This window comes from Sceloporus undulatus, chromosome 4, assembly GCF_019175285.1.
Source record: "Sceloporus undulatus isolate JIND9_A2432 ecotype Alabama chromosome 4, SceUnd_v1.1, whole genome shotgun sequence".
NCBI lineage: Eukaryota > Metazoa > Chordata > Lepidosauria > Squamata > Phrynosomatidae > Sceloporus > Sceloporus undulatus.
The window spans coordinates 180178557-180198257 of record NC_056525.1 but is presented as its reverse complement, the minus strand read 5'-3'; the positions used below and the strand labels follow the sequence as shown (position 1 = coordinate 180198257).

Sequence of the window (19701 nt, the reverse complement as noted above, 5' to 3'; positions counted from 1 at the left end):
CCTTGGACCTGTGCAGGGTCCATTTGTAGCCCCCGGTGGGACAACCCGGTATCCTCGTCCAGACTGTTTCCCTGGTGTGAAATTCGCATTTAGACAGCTGACATACAGTGTGTTGTCTCACCGCCTTTGCAATCGTTTCGTACCCCTTTCACATGACTGGACAGGTCGGGGGGAATAGATGAGGCTATCGATCCAAATATCCCAGCACCCCTTCGTACAGCAAGTCCTGCAGCACTTCGTTGATCGCTTCATAACAACCAAGAAGGCCCCCCGAAAGACCAAAAGTAGGACCCCAGATAGGCGAAGGCCCCCAAGGGGCAATGGATCTTGCTGTCTTATACTCATCCCCTTCGTTTGTTTGATTCCTTACTCGAAAGTTAAGCATCCCTCAAGTCCAGTTTGGTGGAAAACCTTCCCCGGTGCCATCTGCGCAGCCCTGTCCCTTCATTAATGGCAGGGGGCTATTGCGCAAGTGCTGAGTAGCATTCCAGATTGCTTATATCTTGTTTAGCCAATCGGAGTGTCCCCATCTTTCTTTTTCCCTGAAGAACACTGTGCCCCAAAGGAGACTGGGCGGGGCGAATAAACCTCTAGCCAACTTCTTATTAATGACTCCTTCAATGTCACCATCTCCTAGGAGTCATTGAGTACAGTTTTGGGTTTGGGGAGTGGGGCCCCGGGTGTCAATTCGATAGCACAGCGCCGCTGTCCCGGTGGGGGCGGCAGGAGGTCACCCTCCTTTTCTCCTAAACACCGCACCCAGCGTCCGGGTAGACCCATGGGAATTTCCCCATCTCCGAGCTGGTTGACGACCGCTTTTGGGAAAGGACCCAGTCACAGTCCACCGCGGTGGCTCGGTGAGGCACCCTCCCCAGGTTCCCCCGCCGAGGCTACCTGCGTGCTACACCCAGGTCGTTGACACCAACTGCTTTGTTCTCCGAATTGAGGATGGGTTGTGAAGGCTAGCCGTCTCTTCCCAACACCAGATCACAACCCCTGGTAGGACCCACCACAAATCGGATGGATTCCCAGTGTCCCACAATCTAGACTAGTCGCTCAGTCCTGGTAACTGCCAGGTTTGTCCCCGCATGACTGCCCATCCATCTGCAGTGAAGGGATTACCTCCGGCAAAGGCTCCCCAGTTCAATCTGGAAGATGCACCAGTCCTCCTCACTGATCACGACAGCGGGTGCATCCCGAGTCCGGAGCCGCGCAACATGGGCGCTGTGTCCCCTTTTATTTTATGTCCCAATTTAACTTCAGGTAGTATATGGAAACCCCTCCACTCCCCAAGTCCCGGGATGTCATGTCCTGGGAGCCGGTCCAGCTGGGCCCTGTCATCGGCCACCTGCCGGTGCGCCGCCCGCTGGCCGGCCAGCCCCGTTCCCTGGGCCCCGGACCTGTTGGCGCCCGCCTGTGGCCGCCTTTTTGACCGGTGCCCCTCTCCGGACAGGCCAGCAATCAGGGCCTTTTTTTCCACTGCCAAACAGAGGCCAGGTTTTTCATCCGGCGGTGTTTCTCCACCTCCGCCGAAGTCGTGGGTTTGCCCTCGTCGGCCCGGGGCCCTGGCCGCCTTCCCTTGCTGGAACGCTGCCCGCTGCTTGCGCCAGCTTGATCCGCTCCCCTAGTGGCGCCGCCCTCCGCCAGCACAACGAAGCCAGTCGTGGAGGTCCGTGGCGCGACTCCTTCATCAGGATCCACTCTATGCAGGTCGGCGCGGCGCCCCATCCTGGAACTGGCGCGTCACTCAGTGGGTCCGGATAGTCCGTATATTGGAGGCCACACTCCGACTCCCACACGTCCTCTGGCCACCGTCTGCTTCCCTGCTGCAAGGTGGCGAACTTGGCTTTCGCCCGATCCCCGCGGAATGGGTCCTCGAACCTTCCCGAAGAGCAGTCCTATGAAAGCGTCCAGGACCGCCAGTTTCTGTGCCCCGCAACTCGTAGAGCGCACCAGCCATTGGGCCGCGTTGCCCCTCCATCCGACCGGCCCACGCTCTCACCTTCTCGCTCCTCGTCTGGGCAAGTAGTCCCCCCGCGCCCGCTGTGCCCGCCACTTGCCGCGAGAAGAAAGTAAGCTGTTCCGTATCCCCGTTGAAACCTTTTTTTTTTTTTTTAGGCGGGCCTCCAGCTTACCCGCCAGCAGCTCGCGCAGCGCCTCTGCTTCCCACGCGACGTACGTTAGGTTCCCCCCGCTCCTCTCCGACGACGAGGGCGGCCTGGAGTCCTGGTCATCCTCGTCCGCCACCTCCGAGTCGGCGGTCCTCCTCCAGGTCCCAGCTGGCGAGCTGCTCTGGCGGCGCGTCGCGGCTGGTGCCTTCCGGGCCCTCCTGGCTCGGTTTCCTTCCCTTCTTGGGCTCATGGTGGCCATCATCTCCTTCAGTTGGCGGATTTCGTCTTGACTCCGCCCCTCTTCCGATAATCCTCAGGCCGGGCTTGGTGCTCTTCAGAAAACCCAGCTTTCTTGAAAAAACTCCCTTTGACTTCCTTTAATCAATTGGTTATTTTTTTTCCATTTCTGCAATTTTCGCTATTTTCCCACCATCCCCAAAATTTGGCATATTTTCACCTTTCCAATACACTTTCTAGCCATGTAACTACATATCTAGTTAAATTATCCTGTTTCTTCTCCTTATATCTTTTCATCAACATATTTAATGAACATACTTCAAACCAGTTTAAACAGTTTTAAATAATTTAAAACCCTACACATGTACAAATTTGGATCATATCAGTTAGGCCCTGAAAGGCAATATCATCATCATCATCATCATCATCATCATCATCATCATCATCATCATCATCATGTTTCGACAGAGCATCAGAAGGACACCAGTGTTGGTGACAATTGGACCTCTAAGGGGTTGCTGTTTAATATCTAGGGTGCCACAGCAAAGAAAACCCTGTGTTTCAGAACTTAGTTTCCTGGGAAGGATGAGGACCATCTATGCAGTGACCAGGGCAGAATGCAGGAGGATGATATGGATACAAAGAGGGCCAATCCACTTCCAAGTACCTTTTTGATTAAAATCTTTTAACTTTGAAATGAACTAAACTATCACAGTCTAAAAAAAACCAAGGAAAGATTCTTGTAGCTGTTTGCATTCATTAAAACATCAGATGGTAAATTAATAGGCAAACATGCACATCTCATTTGGTAAATAGATCTATAATATTTTTATTTCCTATTTGTATGGAGTGGGCTATATTTCCAATTATTACTGAACTAAATTTTTACTTAGATTGCTTTGTGGCAGAAAATCCTTTTTTGCTATCTTGATTATTCACATATATAGGTATTCTATCTGTGCAGAGCCACAACTGGAACACCCTATAGCTGAGCATAGTTTTGGTGGGAGTCTCTCACAGTGTTTGCTTCAGCATTTCTCCTCAGTTCCTTTCCATTCACTGTATGAGGAGAACTTTATTTGTTGTCTCTGTGAACTATTCATGCTGAATAGCATTCATTCTCCTTGCTTCAATTTTCATCTTGTTGTCTTCTCAGTTTAATGTCCTGCTGGCTTGAAACACTTGGTTGCTGGGATGGAGTAGGGCTGGGTTTTTTTTGTGGTCTCTAAGGTCCTGTTCAGATTCCATACCTCTTGCAGAAAGAATGGCCCGGAACAGACGGGCCTTTGAGGTACCCTCATCATGTGCGAGGGCTGCCTGGTGGGGGGAGCGCCCACACGTCCGGCAGCCCTCACATGTGACGAGGGTGCTGCAGCTGCAGCGCATCCACAAGACGTGCCGCATACTGGTGACGTTGCAGCTGCGCCGCCTCCAAACGGGGCGTCGCAGTTGCGGCATCGCTGACGCTTTAGGGTGTGGAAGTGCGCCCCAAAAAAGGAGCTGCTCCTTTTTTGCTCTGCAGGAGCGCCGTGCAATTTGGTTGCTGTGGCACTCCTGCGGAGCAAAGAGAGGTGCTGGGAACCTGCCTCTTTCTGGCAGTTTGTACCCTGCCACAGTTGCCTCTTCGGATGGATACTCTAGAGTTATTTTTTTGTCTGGGATAGGGCCACGTACTTTGCAGTTTGCACTAGGTTTTCTCTGGATGTTCTGTTTGTAGTTGTGTGCTTGCACAAGGAGTTCCTTGAGCATTCTGTACATTGAGATGTTTCTCTGACTTTACCAGGATATTCTCTGGTCCTAAAGTTTTTTTCTTATCTGGGTCAGAGCCATATACTTTGCAGTTTGTACTAGGTTTCTCTGCTTGTTCTATCTGTAAATCCTTTCTTGAACAGGAGTTTCAACAGCTTTGCCTTAGGTCAGCAACTGTTGAAGAGGCATTGAACATAGCAGGAAAAGTTGCTGAAAATGGGTGACTGCTGCTTTGGTCTATAAACACTCCTCCCTAGCAAAGGAATGGGAAAATTTCAATTCCTCCCCTGCCAACTGCACATGCAGGAATATCAATCTTGGTCCTGAATTTTGCCATATGATCTGTTACTCAACCTTCTTTAGTTCCAATGTTGATTCATCCCATCCCGATGTCAGTTTCACTCTCAAGGCACTGTGCCCAAGCTACTGACTTATAGAATCATAGAATAATAAAGTTGGAAGAGACCACAAGGGCCATCTAGTCCAACCCCCTGCCATGCAGGAAATCACAATCAAAGCATCCCGACAGATGGCCATCCAGCCTTTGTTTAAAGACCTCCAAGGAAGGAGACTCCACTACACTCCGAGGAAGTGTGTTCCTCTGTCAAATAGCCCTTACTGTCAGGAAGTTCCTCCTAATGTTGAGGTGGAATCTCTTTTCCTGTAGCTTGCATCCATTGCTCCGGGTCCTAGTCTCTGGAGCAGCAGAAAACAATCTAGCTCCCTCCTCAATATGACATCCCTTCAAATATTTAAACAGGGCTATCATATCACCTCTTAAACTTTTCTTCTCCAAGCTAAATATCCTCACTGCCTCTTGTAGGCATATTTCATGCCATTTCCACATGTGGCTCATCTTCACCAATAATACCTGGATCTTGACCATTGTACATTTTGAGTCCACCATAGAGTTTGACTCATTATTATCTTTGTTCCATCTTTCTATTAAAATAGATCTTGAAGAAATAAATTACTGTTGTTTTGCTAAAGAGTGTCATAGAAAATGTTCCCCTTCATCATATGCATACTGGCTTCTAGTATTTCATAGTCCCAGAGTGGCATGATGGACTCAGCCCTATTTTGGATCTCACAGATATTAACAGACAAGCCCAAGATGATATTAACAGACAAGCCCATGGTTGCTTGTGCCTGTACACATCAATGGAATGGATTCATTGTGATTGACTTCAATGCCATCTACTTTCATACTGCTATTTGGCAAAGTGTTAGTTCTGCTAGAGTACTAACAATTTCTTACAGAAGCCTTATGGAAGGCAATTTCACTTTTAAGATCTCTGTAGAGCTGACATGTATTTCAATCTTCCTTGTTCGTCTCCCTTTACCATCTTGACAACAGAGCCAAATGTGATGCTTTGTTCTGCTATGCAGTTCTTTTCCTCTGTTCTGGTTGATGCCAAGCTTGTCTCCACTAAGATAGCTCATTAGTTGCCTGTATGTGAGAATCCAGAGACCGAAAAGTAGAATAGATTTCTTACTTTTAACTGCGATTCTTTGAATGGCCATATATGAATTCACACTGCCTGCCTTACTCTCCGTTTTCTGTGTCCATCTGAATTTCTAGCATTACATGATAGACAGGAAAGAATTAGGCTGAGGAGAAAGTGCTGAAGCATACATAAATATGTACTGTGGAATGACAGCAGGGTTGCCACCAAAATTACTCAGCTCTAGAATGTCCTAATTGTGGCTTTACACAAGATCCATGTGAGTTCTCAGATGACCACTCGAAGAATAAGCTATAAGCCACATGGTATTCTTTGGAGAAAATATGTATGAGACATTCATATTCTACTTTTTCTCCATTGAGTTCAAGAAAAACACATGATTTTTCTTTTCTCCACTTTATGCTCACAACAGCTCTAGAGGGTAGATCAAGCTATGAGAAAGGCCACCCAGTGAGTTTCATGGCTCTGAGGAGAGTTAAGCTTGAATTTCTCAAATTCCAGTCCTGTAATCAAAGTATATATATTTTTATGTACATTTTCAAAATCAATAATGTAATTGATTGCTTCCTAACTGTGATGCTTTAAGAAGTCACCTGTGTACTCTTCCAGCCTCCCTTCTTCCCCATATTCCATGTCCTCATGGATTTCCTGTCTATATAGTGTACTGAAAAAGTTTAGCTTTTCATTACCATCTGTCATATGGTTTAGTATATATGGTTTGTGATAGTTCCTTCTTTTTCTTGCAATTTTCCAGGGTAATTGAAGTTAAACAGACCTTAATACTTTCATACACATGCATCTCAGTAAATATTGACTTCAACTTTGTGAAAGCTCAAAGTTGTGTTTACAAAATTAATTGTTTATGACTCAGAAAGCTTGAATAGATGTGTATTTGAGAAAAAAGTGTTTTGTAAAGTATTGTGAGTTCAATACCAGCAAAAGGGCTCAAGCTTGACTCAGGCTTCCATCCTTCTGAGGTCACTAAAATGAGTACCCAGATTGTTGGGGGCAGTTAGCTTACACTTTGTAAACTGCTTAGGGAGTGCTTAAGTGCACTGAGAAGCGGTATAGAAATGTAATTGCTATTGCTATGTATTCACCTATATGTATGCTGCCTTTCTTCCAGGGCTGGACCCAAGGCGGCTGGCTCCCAGAGTCAATTAAGCCTTCACAACATATTTTGAGAAAAACACATAAAAATAACATAAAACGATGTAAAAGGCACTGTGTTTGTGTGTGTGCCTTCAAGTCACCTGTCGACTTAAAGCGACCCTATGAATTGTATAGGGTTTTCTTAGGCAAGGAATACTCAGAGGTGATTTTCCCAGTTCCTTCCTCTGAAACACAGTCCACTGCATTTGGTATTCATTGGCGGTTTCCCATCTAAGTACTTACCAGGGCTGACACTACTTAGCTTCCAAGATCAGACAGGATGTGGTGCTCTTAAGGTATTTAGGCTACTTTAAAAGACATACAAAAGTTTTAAAAAGATAACTAAAACATCACAATAAAAAGTTGCCCTGCTTACAAATTAAAAGCCTGCTTAAACAAAAAGTTCTTTGCTTGCTGGCAAAGAGAAAGCAGAGAGGGGGAAAGGTTTGTTTGTTTGTTTGTTTTTATCTTTACGTTACATGGATTGCAAGTGTTTCTATAGCTTTTTAGTTGTAAAAAAAGTTGGTTTTAGTAATATGGATCTTTTATTATTCTGGAAATGAAGTAGAGGTAGGGGAAAACTGCTAATGTCCAAATCCCCTTAGCCTAATTCATTGCACTTGAACTATCCTTGAGTAAGTAGTTGGAGTTTCATGATTTAACCTTTGAATTCTCTCACTCTGAGGAACTAAAAAGGCAAGAAGTAAAATTTCAAAAATACCAGAGAACTAGGATTTGAGTAAAGAATGAACTAAGTAAGACAACATTTGCATCAGCGTGACTCATTTAATTAACAAACAACTTAGTAAGTTGATTCTAGAGGGATGCTGGGGCTGGAACTCCAAGTTAAGCTGCTGACATTTGTTAAAAATAAATTTAATTAAGCTGCTCTCTTTGTTGGCAAATGTTCAGTTTGATTCATTTTAATTGTATTTAGTTATTTAGTTCCTATCATTGCCTGGACCCAAGATGGTTCATATATAGATCATAGTAAATATGCTCAGGCTTATAGCCCTTGACTGAATATTTCAGTGACATTTTACTCTAAATAATTGATTCAAAAATTTCTTTTGGCAGGGCCAGCAATTCCCTGCTTTACTCACAGACTCAAGTCTCTCTGGACAGAACAGTTCCAGCTCACAGCAAGTTATACTAGTGAGTCATACTCCACATTCAATAAGTGCAAACCAGGATGATTTAACATATCAGGTAAATGGCTTTAATAAACCTGCTTTGCATTAAGGCACAACATATGTCTGTAATATAGAGGAAACGGAAGTCATTAATATATCTTAATTAACTTTACCCTTTTAGGAGAAATTTGAGGCAGTGCTGTAGAGGAGAAATACTATTTTTTCCCCAACATTATTTCATTCGTGTTTTTGTGTGTATTAATGAGATTGACAATACATATACTCAGAGTGACCAGATGTAATAACCAGAAAGGAGGACAAAACACCACAAAAGGAGGACAAAGCACTGCAAAATGTAGGACATTACAAAATAAAAGGCAAGCTGCCTTTCCTGGGTTACTCCCTGACAGAAGGGGGGGCTGGGATAAAATCTCTCTCTTTTTTTACTGCATTCATAGTTTTACAATTAGATCTTTTCTCCCTACATCCTTAGTCACTTCTACTTCTTTAAACAACAACAACAGCTTTGCATTGTTTATTAACTTGTGAGTCTTGTTAAGAAGGTTGATTTTAAGAACTTTCTTGTTAAAGTTCTTGTTTATTGCAGTTTGCCCTGCATTACCTCTTTTTGACATAGTTTTCCAGATGTATTGCCTGAAACAGTGGGCCAAAGGTGCTTGTGCATGTACGCAATAAAAAGTGGAACAAACATTTTCTTCTATTTCTTAGCTGCTTCCTTGATTTCTTTCAGTTATTCTGTTGCACCTCTTCACATCAAATAACCCAAACTGTCTCTGTAACTGGTTTCCTGCTTTTTTCATAGAAATTTTCTTTGTTGTTAGGTTTTTTGTGCTGTTGCTTATATAAAGTCTTAATTTGTTTATTAGTCTCCATAGCTTCTTACCCCTGTGATAGGGTACATATTAGTAAACATTTAACCATTTCTAAAATCTTTATATTTCTGTTTCCTTGAAAATATTATTCTTGATGATTTACTCTACTCTTTCTTTACTTTTAACTTGCCTGATTTTGTTTGTAGCAATTTCCATCTGACCACATAAACAGCTGGACTGCCTCAGTTTCATATGCTGCTTTAAATGTTTGTCAGTTAAGCCTGAGTTTCACTTTCCCTTGAAGATCTTACTGTAATTTATTCAGATCTTCACCTTTGCCCTTTTGCTTGGCATTTCTTTTTTCCTGCATCCACAGTAACAAATCAATCATTATATACAAATGGTCTTACCTGATGATTTTTTTTAATTTGGGGGTGGTGGTTAATGTCTCTTTCAATCTAGATTTACTTCAGTCAACCAACATATTATATGTAGCTTTTTAAAAATATTTACTATTCCAAGAACAGTGCAATAATAAATAGATATATAAATAATAAATTTATATAAATATATATGCATATATAAATCACACACATATATATATATTGTATATATAAAAATCATACTTCACTATGGTTAAATATGTCAGTGTGGCTTTGGAAATAATGCTCTAGTGAAAAACTTACTGAGTTTAAGGGTTTAAGCCTGGAGCTTTTAGCTACAGTGCTTGAATTGCCTCTGGTCTTTGCTCACAGAGTGGGAGTACTCAGAAAGATGGATTGATGGAGACATAAGTCTTAGGAAAATTATCAGGTAAGAACATTTCTGTATTCAAAGGTTTGCTTACATCTGGAAAGCATTTGTCTTTTTAACCTTCATCTATCTATCTATCTATCTTCACATTTTGTCATTTGGACACAGTATGTTTGAGTGATTCTTGGAGAGTGGCAGGAGAGTGTTCTGTTCTCCCACATGGACCAGAAAGCAGGCCCGAATGTAAATTAGCCTGGAAGATTTAATACCCCAGCTTCCAGATGGTTTATGTCTTGAGAGCATATAGGTAGACTCATGCTGACCTATGATTTTATACAAAATCTTGCCACATTATTAGCAGCTCCGCTTAGGTTGATCTCTCATACTTCTTTTTCTTTCAAATTAGCTATGACTTATCATGGATACACAAAATAAGAAGATATTAATGATAGAGCAGTAGGAATTTTTTTATCCAGAAAAGATTATCCTGAATAACAAAGAGAAAGAATTGACAACCTTTTGTAAATTTTCTGGATATGATGATTTCAGGAATAAAAACCAGTAAGAATTATATGTATAATTTACTCAAAGATAGTCATGGCATGTACCCCTATTACACAGTTATAGCACTTTTGCCCTGATTCCAGCTTATGGAAATCTTAGATTTATAGTAGTACTCCAGAAAATTTATAGTTCAATGGAAGGCATTAAAACCTTCTATCAGAGAATTTTAAGTACCTCACCAAACTAAATGTTAAGATTCTGTAGACTGGAACAATGACAGTTAAAATACTATTAAACCACTATAGTCTTGCAATATAAGTTCACCCATGCTGGAGCAGTAGAATTATTTCTGTAATTTGCTTGGAGTGAGTGGTTTGTGTCAGCTGGGGCTTACTTCACAAACTCATGTTCCTATCCAGAGCTATAGCCCTCCAGAGATATGGAATCGGCTGCCAGGAAATAGCAGCTTAGCAATTAAAATTTTTGTGAAAAATGCTATATAATTTCTAAGTGACTGCATTCAGTTATAAATACAAATGACCCTGAGTGCTTTGGCTTGTACACGTGGGCTTCCCTTTCCGCTTCCTCTACATTTTGAAAAGCTTCCATTTTTGATTTTATTTCAAACTATAGTTTGCTCAGTTTGGATACATGCAAACTACACTATGCTATAAACCATAAGCGGAGGCTTCTAATCTTCTCTCACTAAAATGAGGGAGTTGGAAGTGTGGAAGTCCTGCTCGGGCATGAAACTCACTGGTTGACCCTGGGCAAGCCACACTCTCTCAGCCTCAGAGGATGGCAATGACAAACCACTTCTGAAGAAATCTTGCCAAGAAAACCCTGTGATAGGTTCGCTTTAGGGTTGCTGTAAGTTGGAAACAACTTGACACACAACAACAAGCTGAAAGCTTCTACTGTGCCTGTATGCTCATAAATGCACATCCAGTTTGCTGTTATCTTTGACTTCATTCAGAAATAAAAGTGATTCAGATAGATTCAGTAACCTTTTCAACATCATTGGTACATACTGGGTTATCTTTAAAGATGAAAAACAAGGTTGTGAGGATAGTAAGTTCTCTAAAGTTCTAGGCCTCAGTCTAGGTTTAAAGTGCATACTTCCAAAACCACAGTAACCTTATTCCTAACCCTTACACAGTGACACTCAAACACATGGATGAAAAAAGAGAAGAAAAGGAACAGAAACTGATAGCAGAGAAAAGAAATTTGATCCATTTTCCTTTTATTCTATCAAGGCTAAATCCAATGCATTTACTGTATATACCCGTCTATAAGTCTAAAAATTTATACCCCAAAATTGACCTCAAAATCCTAAGTCGACTTATTTACAGGTCAATATGGAAATGTAATAGCATCTTCCAGATTTTCCCATGCAGTTTCTTTCTGTCCTGAACCAAGCAGATACAGTCCTAGGTGATTGATGTTTGTTTAACAGTCCCTCTCTCACCTACACGCTTCACTATTTCAGGAGTGAAGGCTGAAACATTGAAGCCTCGTATTGCTTGCTGCTTCCCTCTTTCCCCTCGCATACACACACTGAAAGAGCCATCATGTTTTACACTCAACCTATCCATGGGTCATGTCAAAATCCATAATTTTGGCCCCCAAACTTGCCCTCGACTTATACATGAGGTCAACTTATACTTGAGCATATAGAGTACATAGATAATGTGATGTGCAAAACATAAATAGACAAGGAGATGCAATGCTATGGTTTTTCCTCGCTGAGACTGTGGGATAATAGAATGAATGGAAAATACAAACAGGAACAGAAAGAAAACAAGAACACAAAGCTGTATAACCAGGAAAACAACTGACCTGGCAGAGTATGAATTAAGTAGAAAGATGTTTACACTAATGTGATCAGGTATGGGCAGGCAATAGAAAATACATAGATAGCGTGTCAGTTGGTTCTTCTCTATGTCCTCAGAATAATAAGTAAATGATATGGATTTACTGTTTGGAGAATAGCTGAAGAAACTTTTATCAGTTCAGTGTGAAACTGAAGGCTTTCATGGCCAGCATCCATAGTTTTTGTGGGTTTTTCAGGCTATGTAACCATGTTCTAGAAAAGTTTATTCCTGATATTTCACCAGCATCTGTGGCTGGCATCTTCAGAGAATGCTGGCATGGAAATGATTGGTGTGTGTGTGTGTGTGCGCGCACATACACACACACACTGTGTGACTCTCAGTTGGGAGGAGTGATTTACATTTCTCAGTTCTTTTGCTTACAAAGATAATGGACAATAACTAAAGTACAATGGGCACATGATATCTGCTGGAATTTAGTTTTCAGGATTCCTTGTGGAAACCAAAATCCGTGGATGCTGAAGTGCTATAAAATACAACGGCATAGTAAAATACTGTCCCTTATATGAAATGGCAAAATCAAGGTTTTTCTTTTGGAATTTATGTTTTTTGAATATTTTCAAGCTGTGGATAGTTGAATCTGTGGATATGGAGGGTTGGCTGTAATTCCAGTAGTTATCTATCAGTATAGAACATCCAAATTTATGGATTTTATTATATTCTACTAATTATGGTGGCATCCTAGCCTGTGGTGCCCCATGGACTTGTCATTCATACATTTTAGAGGTAATTCAGCTAACTGTACAAAAGCTAAAATATGTCTGCTTGCTACACTATACTGTGCAAACCCTAGCATGACTCCACTAGAAAGAGTTTGCACAATCCCACAAGAAATGCTGCTTGTTTGGTTGAGTAGTTATGTCATTGAGTTAGGGAGTTTTTTTTATCTCTGTTATTTCCAAGTGTTGACTAGGCTTCCATTTGAAATATCATTGTGATTCAGAGTCCCAGTGATTCTTAGCTTGATTCATTTGTGGAAATATAAAACTCTTAGCGGCCATAATTTCAGCCAAATAAGTTGATTGAAGCTCATGTTGGTGGCACTCAATTGGTTGCAAGTTTTGCATCTATCAGTGGGGATATGACAATTCTAGAACGTAACATATTTTCCAATGGAACCAAAAAGCCCATGTTGTAATTCTTCTTTCCAGAGGTTTTTTGACTCCGAAAAGAACATTAGGAAAGAAGAAAAGTTTGTTTGTCTCCTTCAAAGGTAGATCTTGGCAAAATTGTAAATATAATTCTTTATCGGTGGTTACACTCATGTGTACCACAAACAAACAGGGCCAAGTTGTCTCACATTTTAGCACATTTTATAGACAGGTGGCTACTTAGAGCAGTGGTTCTCAACCTTCCTAATGCCACAACCCTTTAATATAGTTCCTCATGTTTTGGTGACCCCCAGCCATAAAATTATTTTCATTGTTATATGCAAATATGGATTTTTGGATGGTCTTAGGCAACTCCTGTGAAATGGTCGTTCGACCCCCAAAAGGGTTCCGACCCATAGGTTGGGAACCACTGACTAAGAGAATGTTGTGTGAACTGGCACCATAGCCATATACAAGGTGGTACTGCATTTGTTTGAATGTGATGCCTGTCTTCATAAGGAAGTTATTTAGTATGCTCCCAGTGAACAAGCTGACATTGCAGAGTTCTCAAAACGCATGCTGCTGCAGTAGTACATCCTGATTAAATGAATCCATTCTTGCCATTGACAGAGGAAGAAGGAATGTCTTAGTGATAGATTTCCCTTCCAGTAAGTATTAGAACAGTATTCTGGCCTTTGCTTACTATTAACACTGACACACCCAGATATGGGTGTTGTAGAATCCAGAAAAACCTATTTTTTGTGTTTTTTGTTTTCTCCCTCCTCTTATTATTCCTTAGTTTCTCTATTTAGTTGCAATTTTAAACTGTTTTTAAATTTACAGGTCTCTCTGGGAAGAGGGTGAAATATTTCCTGTAATAACTGACAAACTGGGCCTGCTTTGTTGGTCCATGTGGGAGAGGCATTCCCAAAATTAGAATAACTTCCTGCCACTCACAGTCACAGAAATTCACAAACAAATTTCTTAGCTCTAAACATGAGTAAAAATGTATTGTGCTTCTTTGACCTCTTACCATTTCTCTAATAAGATAAAGTGGTTTTTAAATTAAAGGACTTAATGGAAGCAGATGTTTAAAAAGATTACACTGCCTCATAATAACAGGTGTTAAAAAGTCCAGAGTAGCTTAAAATAAGTTCCTTTATATTACTGAAGTGCTTGACTAAATGTTGCATGGCATATCTCAGTCGGTACCCATGTTCAGTAATTATACATTCTTCCAAGCATGATTACTTCATACTAAGTTATATAATTAACAGTTATATAATTTCAAGGGCTTTGTGTGGGTTTACTTCCCATAATTATTTGTGTGTATATTTTTTTCCATAACTGTTGCAGGTGAGTGAAGTTTCTCCAAATCTTTCTAAAGGCATCCAAGCTGAAAAGGAGACCCGTGTGCATCAGTGTTTTGAATGTAGTCAGACATTTTCTTCAGCTGCAATGCTAATGCAACACAGCAAAGAAGTTCATGGAAAGGAAAGAATCCATGTTTGTCATATTTGTAATAAAGCATTCAAGAGAGCAACACATCTTAAGGTATGAGATATAATTAACACACAATTCTAATGAACATTTGTCTGAATTCCTTGAAAAGGAATTGTGAAGATCTGTTTCATCAGAATGGATATTGTTTGCTGAAAGTAAATCTTGCTCCTATTGTTTATTTTTAATACATTTTAAAGAATTATACTCACCTGGATTTCCCCTAGATATTCCAAACTACTGCTCATATTTAATAGGTAGATGACCAAGCTGTTCCTTCTCTTGGAATACTCTTCCAAGGAGGCAGGAAGTACTGGTTCTCAGTTGGCCCTTAAGCTGTGCATGCCAGAGGATGCCTATAACCATCTTTCTTAGGAATATTTTTACTGCTTAACCTTTTCAATACTGCTTGCTTTGCTTGTTCTGTGATGTTCTATTTAGTATTGGATAAGTCTGTGTATGTTCTATTGAGAGAATTCCCTTAGTTTTAATCCTGTAAGTATGAAAAGAAGAATAAACTTTCAGACTGATTCATAGACATGGTTCAGATGTAAAGGACAACCTGGACTTTTGGCATATCTCCATCACAAGTACAGGTCTGTGATTGCACTGAGTCTTTTTGAGCCTTTAGAGTCTTTTTGGCAGTGACTTCATCTACACACTTACGTGGATTTCTCCTAAATCCCTTGGGAGCACCACTCTTGAGTTTCCTGAGATATTAGTCTCCTTTCTCTGCTTACTCCCCCTTTTCCTCTCCATCTATGATGTTCTAGTCTTCTAAAAGCATGGGAGCTGCTTTCCTTTTCACCTCTACAGCTGTTAGTTAATACACTTTTACAAAATTGGAAATTTTTGATGATCTGGGTCTGTCCAAAAACAGATGGCATATTGAACAGTCACCATAAATTGTTTAACACAGCTAAGTGGATTAAATTAACTGTTGAAATGACTACTCTTCAATCACAAACTTTGTTTGAAGGAGAGAAGAGCAGATCATCTTTTGGACTTAATCTTCTCCCCTCACCACTATTCCTTTTCCCTATGTGTCATATCTTATTTATATAGTAAGCCTGAGGGAAAGGGATTGTCAAATTGCTGATTTGTAAGATACTTTTGGAACCTTTTGGCTGAAAGGCGGGGTTCATAAATAAAACGATTATTAAGGTTCTCATCTTCATATTAGTACTCCCATACATACCAGGTCTCTTCTGCTCCAAAGTTCTGGAAGTCTTCTCCAGATAAATCTTTTACATCCTTATTTTTTCAGAAGAATTTTTTTAAATGGCAGTAATTGGGATAAAAGTAGTACTTTTGACTGCTACTTCTTTCACCATAACATTTTATACGTCACCATCTTAAGAAACACTAGACACATACTGAGCATTATCTTTTAAACTGACTGCATTGCTGCCCAGTACTTCGTAGACTGTCATTTCAATCTCTGAAAAGGCAACCTCCATCATCACAAAGGTTTGGCAAGTGGGTAGTAAAAATAATCTCCCCAGTTTATTTTCCCTGAAATCTCTATCCAAGAACTGCAGCCATTTAAACAGCATTTGTGAAAAGCTTAATTCTTTCACAACTTCTTAGGGCTGGTATCTGGTGCCAGCAATCAGTGTTTTTTCAGCACTAATTGCTTGATGCTTGTGACAGAGTTGATGTGGCTTTTGAGAGAGCTGTTTTAACTTCAACTTTATCATAAATGTAGCATCCTACCTGCTTTCTTAGGTAAGCTATGTGTGATACACAGAGACCATGACAATGTAGAACACCTCTAACTATGTAGAGAAATCTTGTAGCACTTTTGAGACTAACTGAAAGAAAGAGGTTGGCAGCATGAGCTTTCATAAACTAAAATCTATTTCCTCAGATGCATTTGGTGGAGGAAGTAGATGCTAGTCCATGATAGTTCATGCTGCAAACTTCTTTCTTTCAGTTAGTCTCAAAGGTGCTACAAGATCTCTCACATTACTGATTCTACAGACTAAAACCGACTGTAGTTTAATCCTACTTCTAACCGGGATTTTGTGTGTCCATCTGTGCATTCACACACCTGTTCTTCCTTCTTTCAGAAATGCATTAGTAGGCTTTGTCTACCATTGTGTCAATTCATCTAGATTCTAAAAGTTTCTGAAGCCATGTTCTGCACAAGTGTAGTCCAGTAACATGATTTAAAAGGTGACCACTTGAAAACCATGGTTACAGATCAGCAACCGGTTCATCTGAACCAAGCAATAGTGGCTACCTCCAAATTGTCTGGGGCTATTTATTTAATTATTTATTTAAGTGAAGTCGAGGCTTCATGGCCTGCACCATGTTTTTTTGTGGATTTGTCGGGCTATGTGGCCATGTCCTAGAAATTTTCTTCCTGACGTTTCACCAGCATCTGTGGCTGGCATCTTTAGAGAATGCTTTGCCTGGAAAAAGTGGGTCTATATATACTGTGTGACCTGGGAATGCAGGTGTATTTGTATGTGTATCACTCCTGCCATTCCCAGGCTCACACGTATTATAGACCCACTTTTTCCAGGCAAAGCCATCATTGAAGATGCCAGCCACAGATGCTGCTGAAACATCAGGAAGAAAGTTTTCTAGAACATGGCCACATAGCCCGAAAAAACCCACAAAAAACTATTTATTTATTTTATTCCACCTTTTCCCCAGGATTCAAAGAGCACAATCAAACATTGTTTGTTCCCAGAAGTTCTGGAATTCTTCTGCTGTGATGCTTTTCTTCAATGTCCATTCTGCTAAAAAGGGGAACTTGTTTAGGAAACATTTTCTGAATGTTTTTCTGAACGTTTTATTTCGTTAATGTACAAAGGAGCTTGCTTTTCTTAAGGACTATTTCTGCTAGCCTCATACCATATAGATTTTACAAAAATATTTGTGTTCCTTGACCAGTAATTAGTTTTCACCTTGAAATATGTATCATGTTAATCAAGTGTGCAAACTGTTATGTGTTTTACTTAGGAGCATATGCAGACACATAAGGCTGGACCATCAGTAAGTTCCCAAAAGCCAAGAGTATTTAAATGTGATACTTGTGAAAAAGCTTTTGCTAAGCCAAGTCAATTGGAAAGACACAGCCGCATTCATACAGGTAAGAAATTAGCAGTAAAAGTGGGTAGCCATAATTCAAATTGTAAAGTAAATCATGTAGGACTGGGGTAAATTGGAGAGATTGACTTCTTACATGAATCAGATTGTGCAAGTTTTAAGGTAGAATGTAACACCCACCAGTCATTGCTTGATTCCTTAAACATTTTTGCTGCTCAGTTTCTATGTTTGAAAGACTTGCCTAATCCTCAGTGTGATCCATTGGATCAAATTTATTTCTTCGAATTAAAATGTACAGCTGTAATCAGGTTGTTTTGGACTACACAAATGCAAATGTCATATTCCAATGAAACATATACTGTAAATATTCTTAACAGTTTTGAAGCTCCCTATAAGTTAGTGATAAGTAAATGTTATATATGAAATAAAACCTAAACAGGTACTATCCAGTCAAGAAAATAAATAACCAGTACCTTTCGTTTAAGGATGGAAAGAATATTTGGAAAGATTTGGAAAATGGTTAAAAAATATGTTGGTGAGAAAAATCACAGCCTGAAGAGAATCTTTGTAGTTCAGGATTTACTCTGCACAAAATTCACATTTGGTTGTTTTGTGTAGAATAAAGCTCTTTCTGCACAGGAAATAGTGTTGTTTGCATAGAAAATTATATTTTGACACAGAAATATTAATGCCTGTGCATAATATGCTGTTTTCTGTGTAGAAAATGCTGTATTGGGATTTTTTCTATGTATATTTGCACAGAAAACAGCACTTTCTGCATATGAATTGATATTTCTGTATTGAAATATTATTTCCATAAGGGGAGCTGTTTTCTGCACAAAACAACCGCACACAAATTTTGCACATAAGTCCTGAATTATGACTAGCCTTAGAAAATTGTATGATTTTAGTAGACTATTTTGCAGCAGGACGAAAATTGCTGATATCCATTGTTGCTACCGGCAAGAAGAAACTCAGAGGTTGTTTGGGCTGGCTTGGAGGCAGAGTTGGGGCGTAGCATCTCCATGATGCATGCCCAAGCTCTGCCCCAGGGTGGCGTGACACCATGCGCTGCACTGCACAGCATGCAGCGTCATGGTGCTCCAGTGCTATGTACATACGACACAGCTCCAGAAGGAGCATTGCCAAGCTGCAGCAATGCAGCTATTGTGCCCTTTGCAGGCTGCCAAAAGAAGTCACTTTTTACGACTCCTTTTTGCACCCTGCAAAGGCCAGATCGGGGTAACGGCACGCTTTTGCAGTAACCCTGATCTGGCTGAAACAGGAGCGGCTGCATGCTGCCCATTCGAGGCTGTCTGTACAGCCCCATCCCTACTTCTTTTTCGTTTGTCACAGTGGTCTGACAAAGCTATGCTTTTCAGTCTGTGCGTCATTAGATTCTCAGAGAGTCTGTGGCCCAGAAAAAGGTTAAGATCCACTGTCATACTGTTTGCTAGATGATATCCCAGCAGTCAACTGTTTGTGTGCTACAGGTGAACGACCATTCCAATGTACACTGTGTGAAAAAGCCTTTAACCAGAAGAGTGCACTACAAGTTCATATGAAAAAACACACAGGAGAAAGACCATACAAGTGTGATTATTGTGCAATGGGATTCACCCAAAAAAGCAACATGAAGCTTCATATGAAGCGAACCCACGGCTATTCCAGTATGTAATGTTACCTATGTAAAAGTTTAGTATTTATTTTGTTATTTTAAATCTTCTCAAGCTGTCTGGCTAATTTAATTCAAAAACGTTTAAAGTGGTATATAGAGCACTGTAGAGTTGAATCCAGCCCTTTAGTTTAGAGCACTGTATTCCTAAATCTCATTGCTTCCAATACTCTTGTACATTATTTTGAATTGTACTTGTTTTTATACTTTTTTGTTTTTGTTTCCAGCCCCACTGTTACTATCTAAGATTCAATTAAAATTGTTATTTAGTTACAGTGAAGGCTATTATTTAGATACAGTGAAGGTTAGGAACACTTCTGGTAGCAATTATCACAGTTTATATCAGGGTTTCCCAACCTGGGGTCGTGACCCCTTTGGGAGTCTCTCGACCCTTTCTTGGGGGTTACCAGGTTAGGATTCCCCCCTGCCTCCCCCTCCTCCCCTTTTCCCTGCGGGTGCCATCGAAGGCACCCGCGAGGAGAAGGGGAAAGGGCCGGGGCCACTGGCTCCTCTCTGCTTCTCCCCACGGGTGTCAGGCAACCGCG

General features: G+C 40.8%; 1 protein-coding gene across 5 annotated transcripts in view; it reads left to right on the top strand.

Annotated features, from left to right (window-relative positions):
• ZNF236 (zinc finger protein 236) overlaps positions 1 to 19701 on the top strand; it is a 76224-nt gene that overhangs the window by 53007 nt on the left and 3516 nt on the right. For 2 of the 5 annotated variants that reach the window (XM_042463844.1, XM_042463845.1), the window contains exons 29-32: positions 7793 to 7924; positions 14278 to 14475; positions 17395 to 17524; positions 18975 to 19151. In XM_042463844.1, the coding sequence (XP_042319778.1) occupies positions 7793 to 7924; positions 14278 to 14475; positions 17395 to 17524; positions 18975 to 19151 (637 nt within the window). Of the gene's footprint in view, positions 1 to 7792; positions 7925 to 9436; positions 9495 to 14277; positions 14476 to 17394; positions 17525 to 18974; positions 19152 to 19701 lie in introns of those variants that run through there. The other 3 variants (XM_042463846.1, XM_042463847.1, XM_042463848.1) reach the window with 3 other exon arrangements.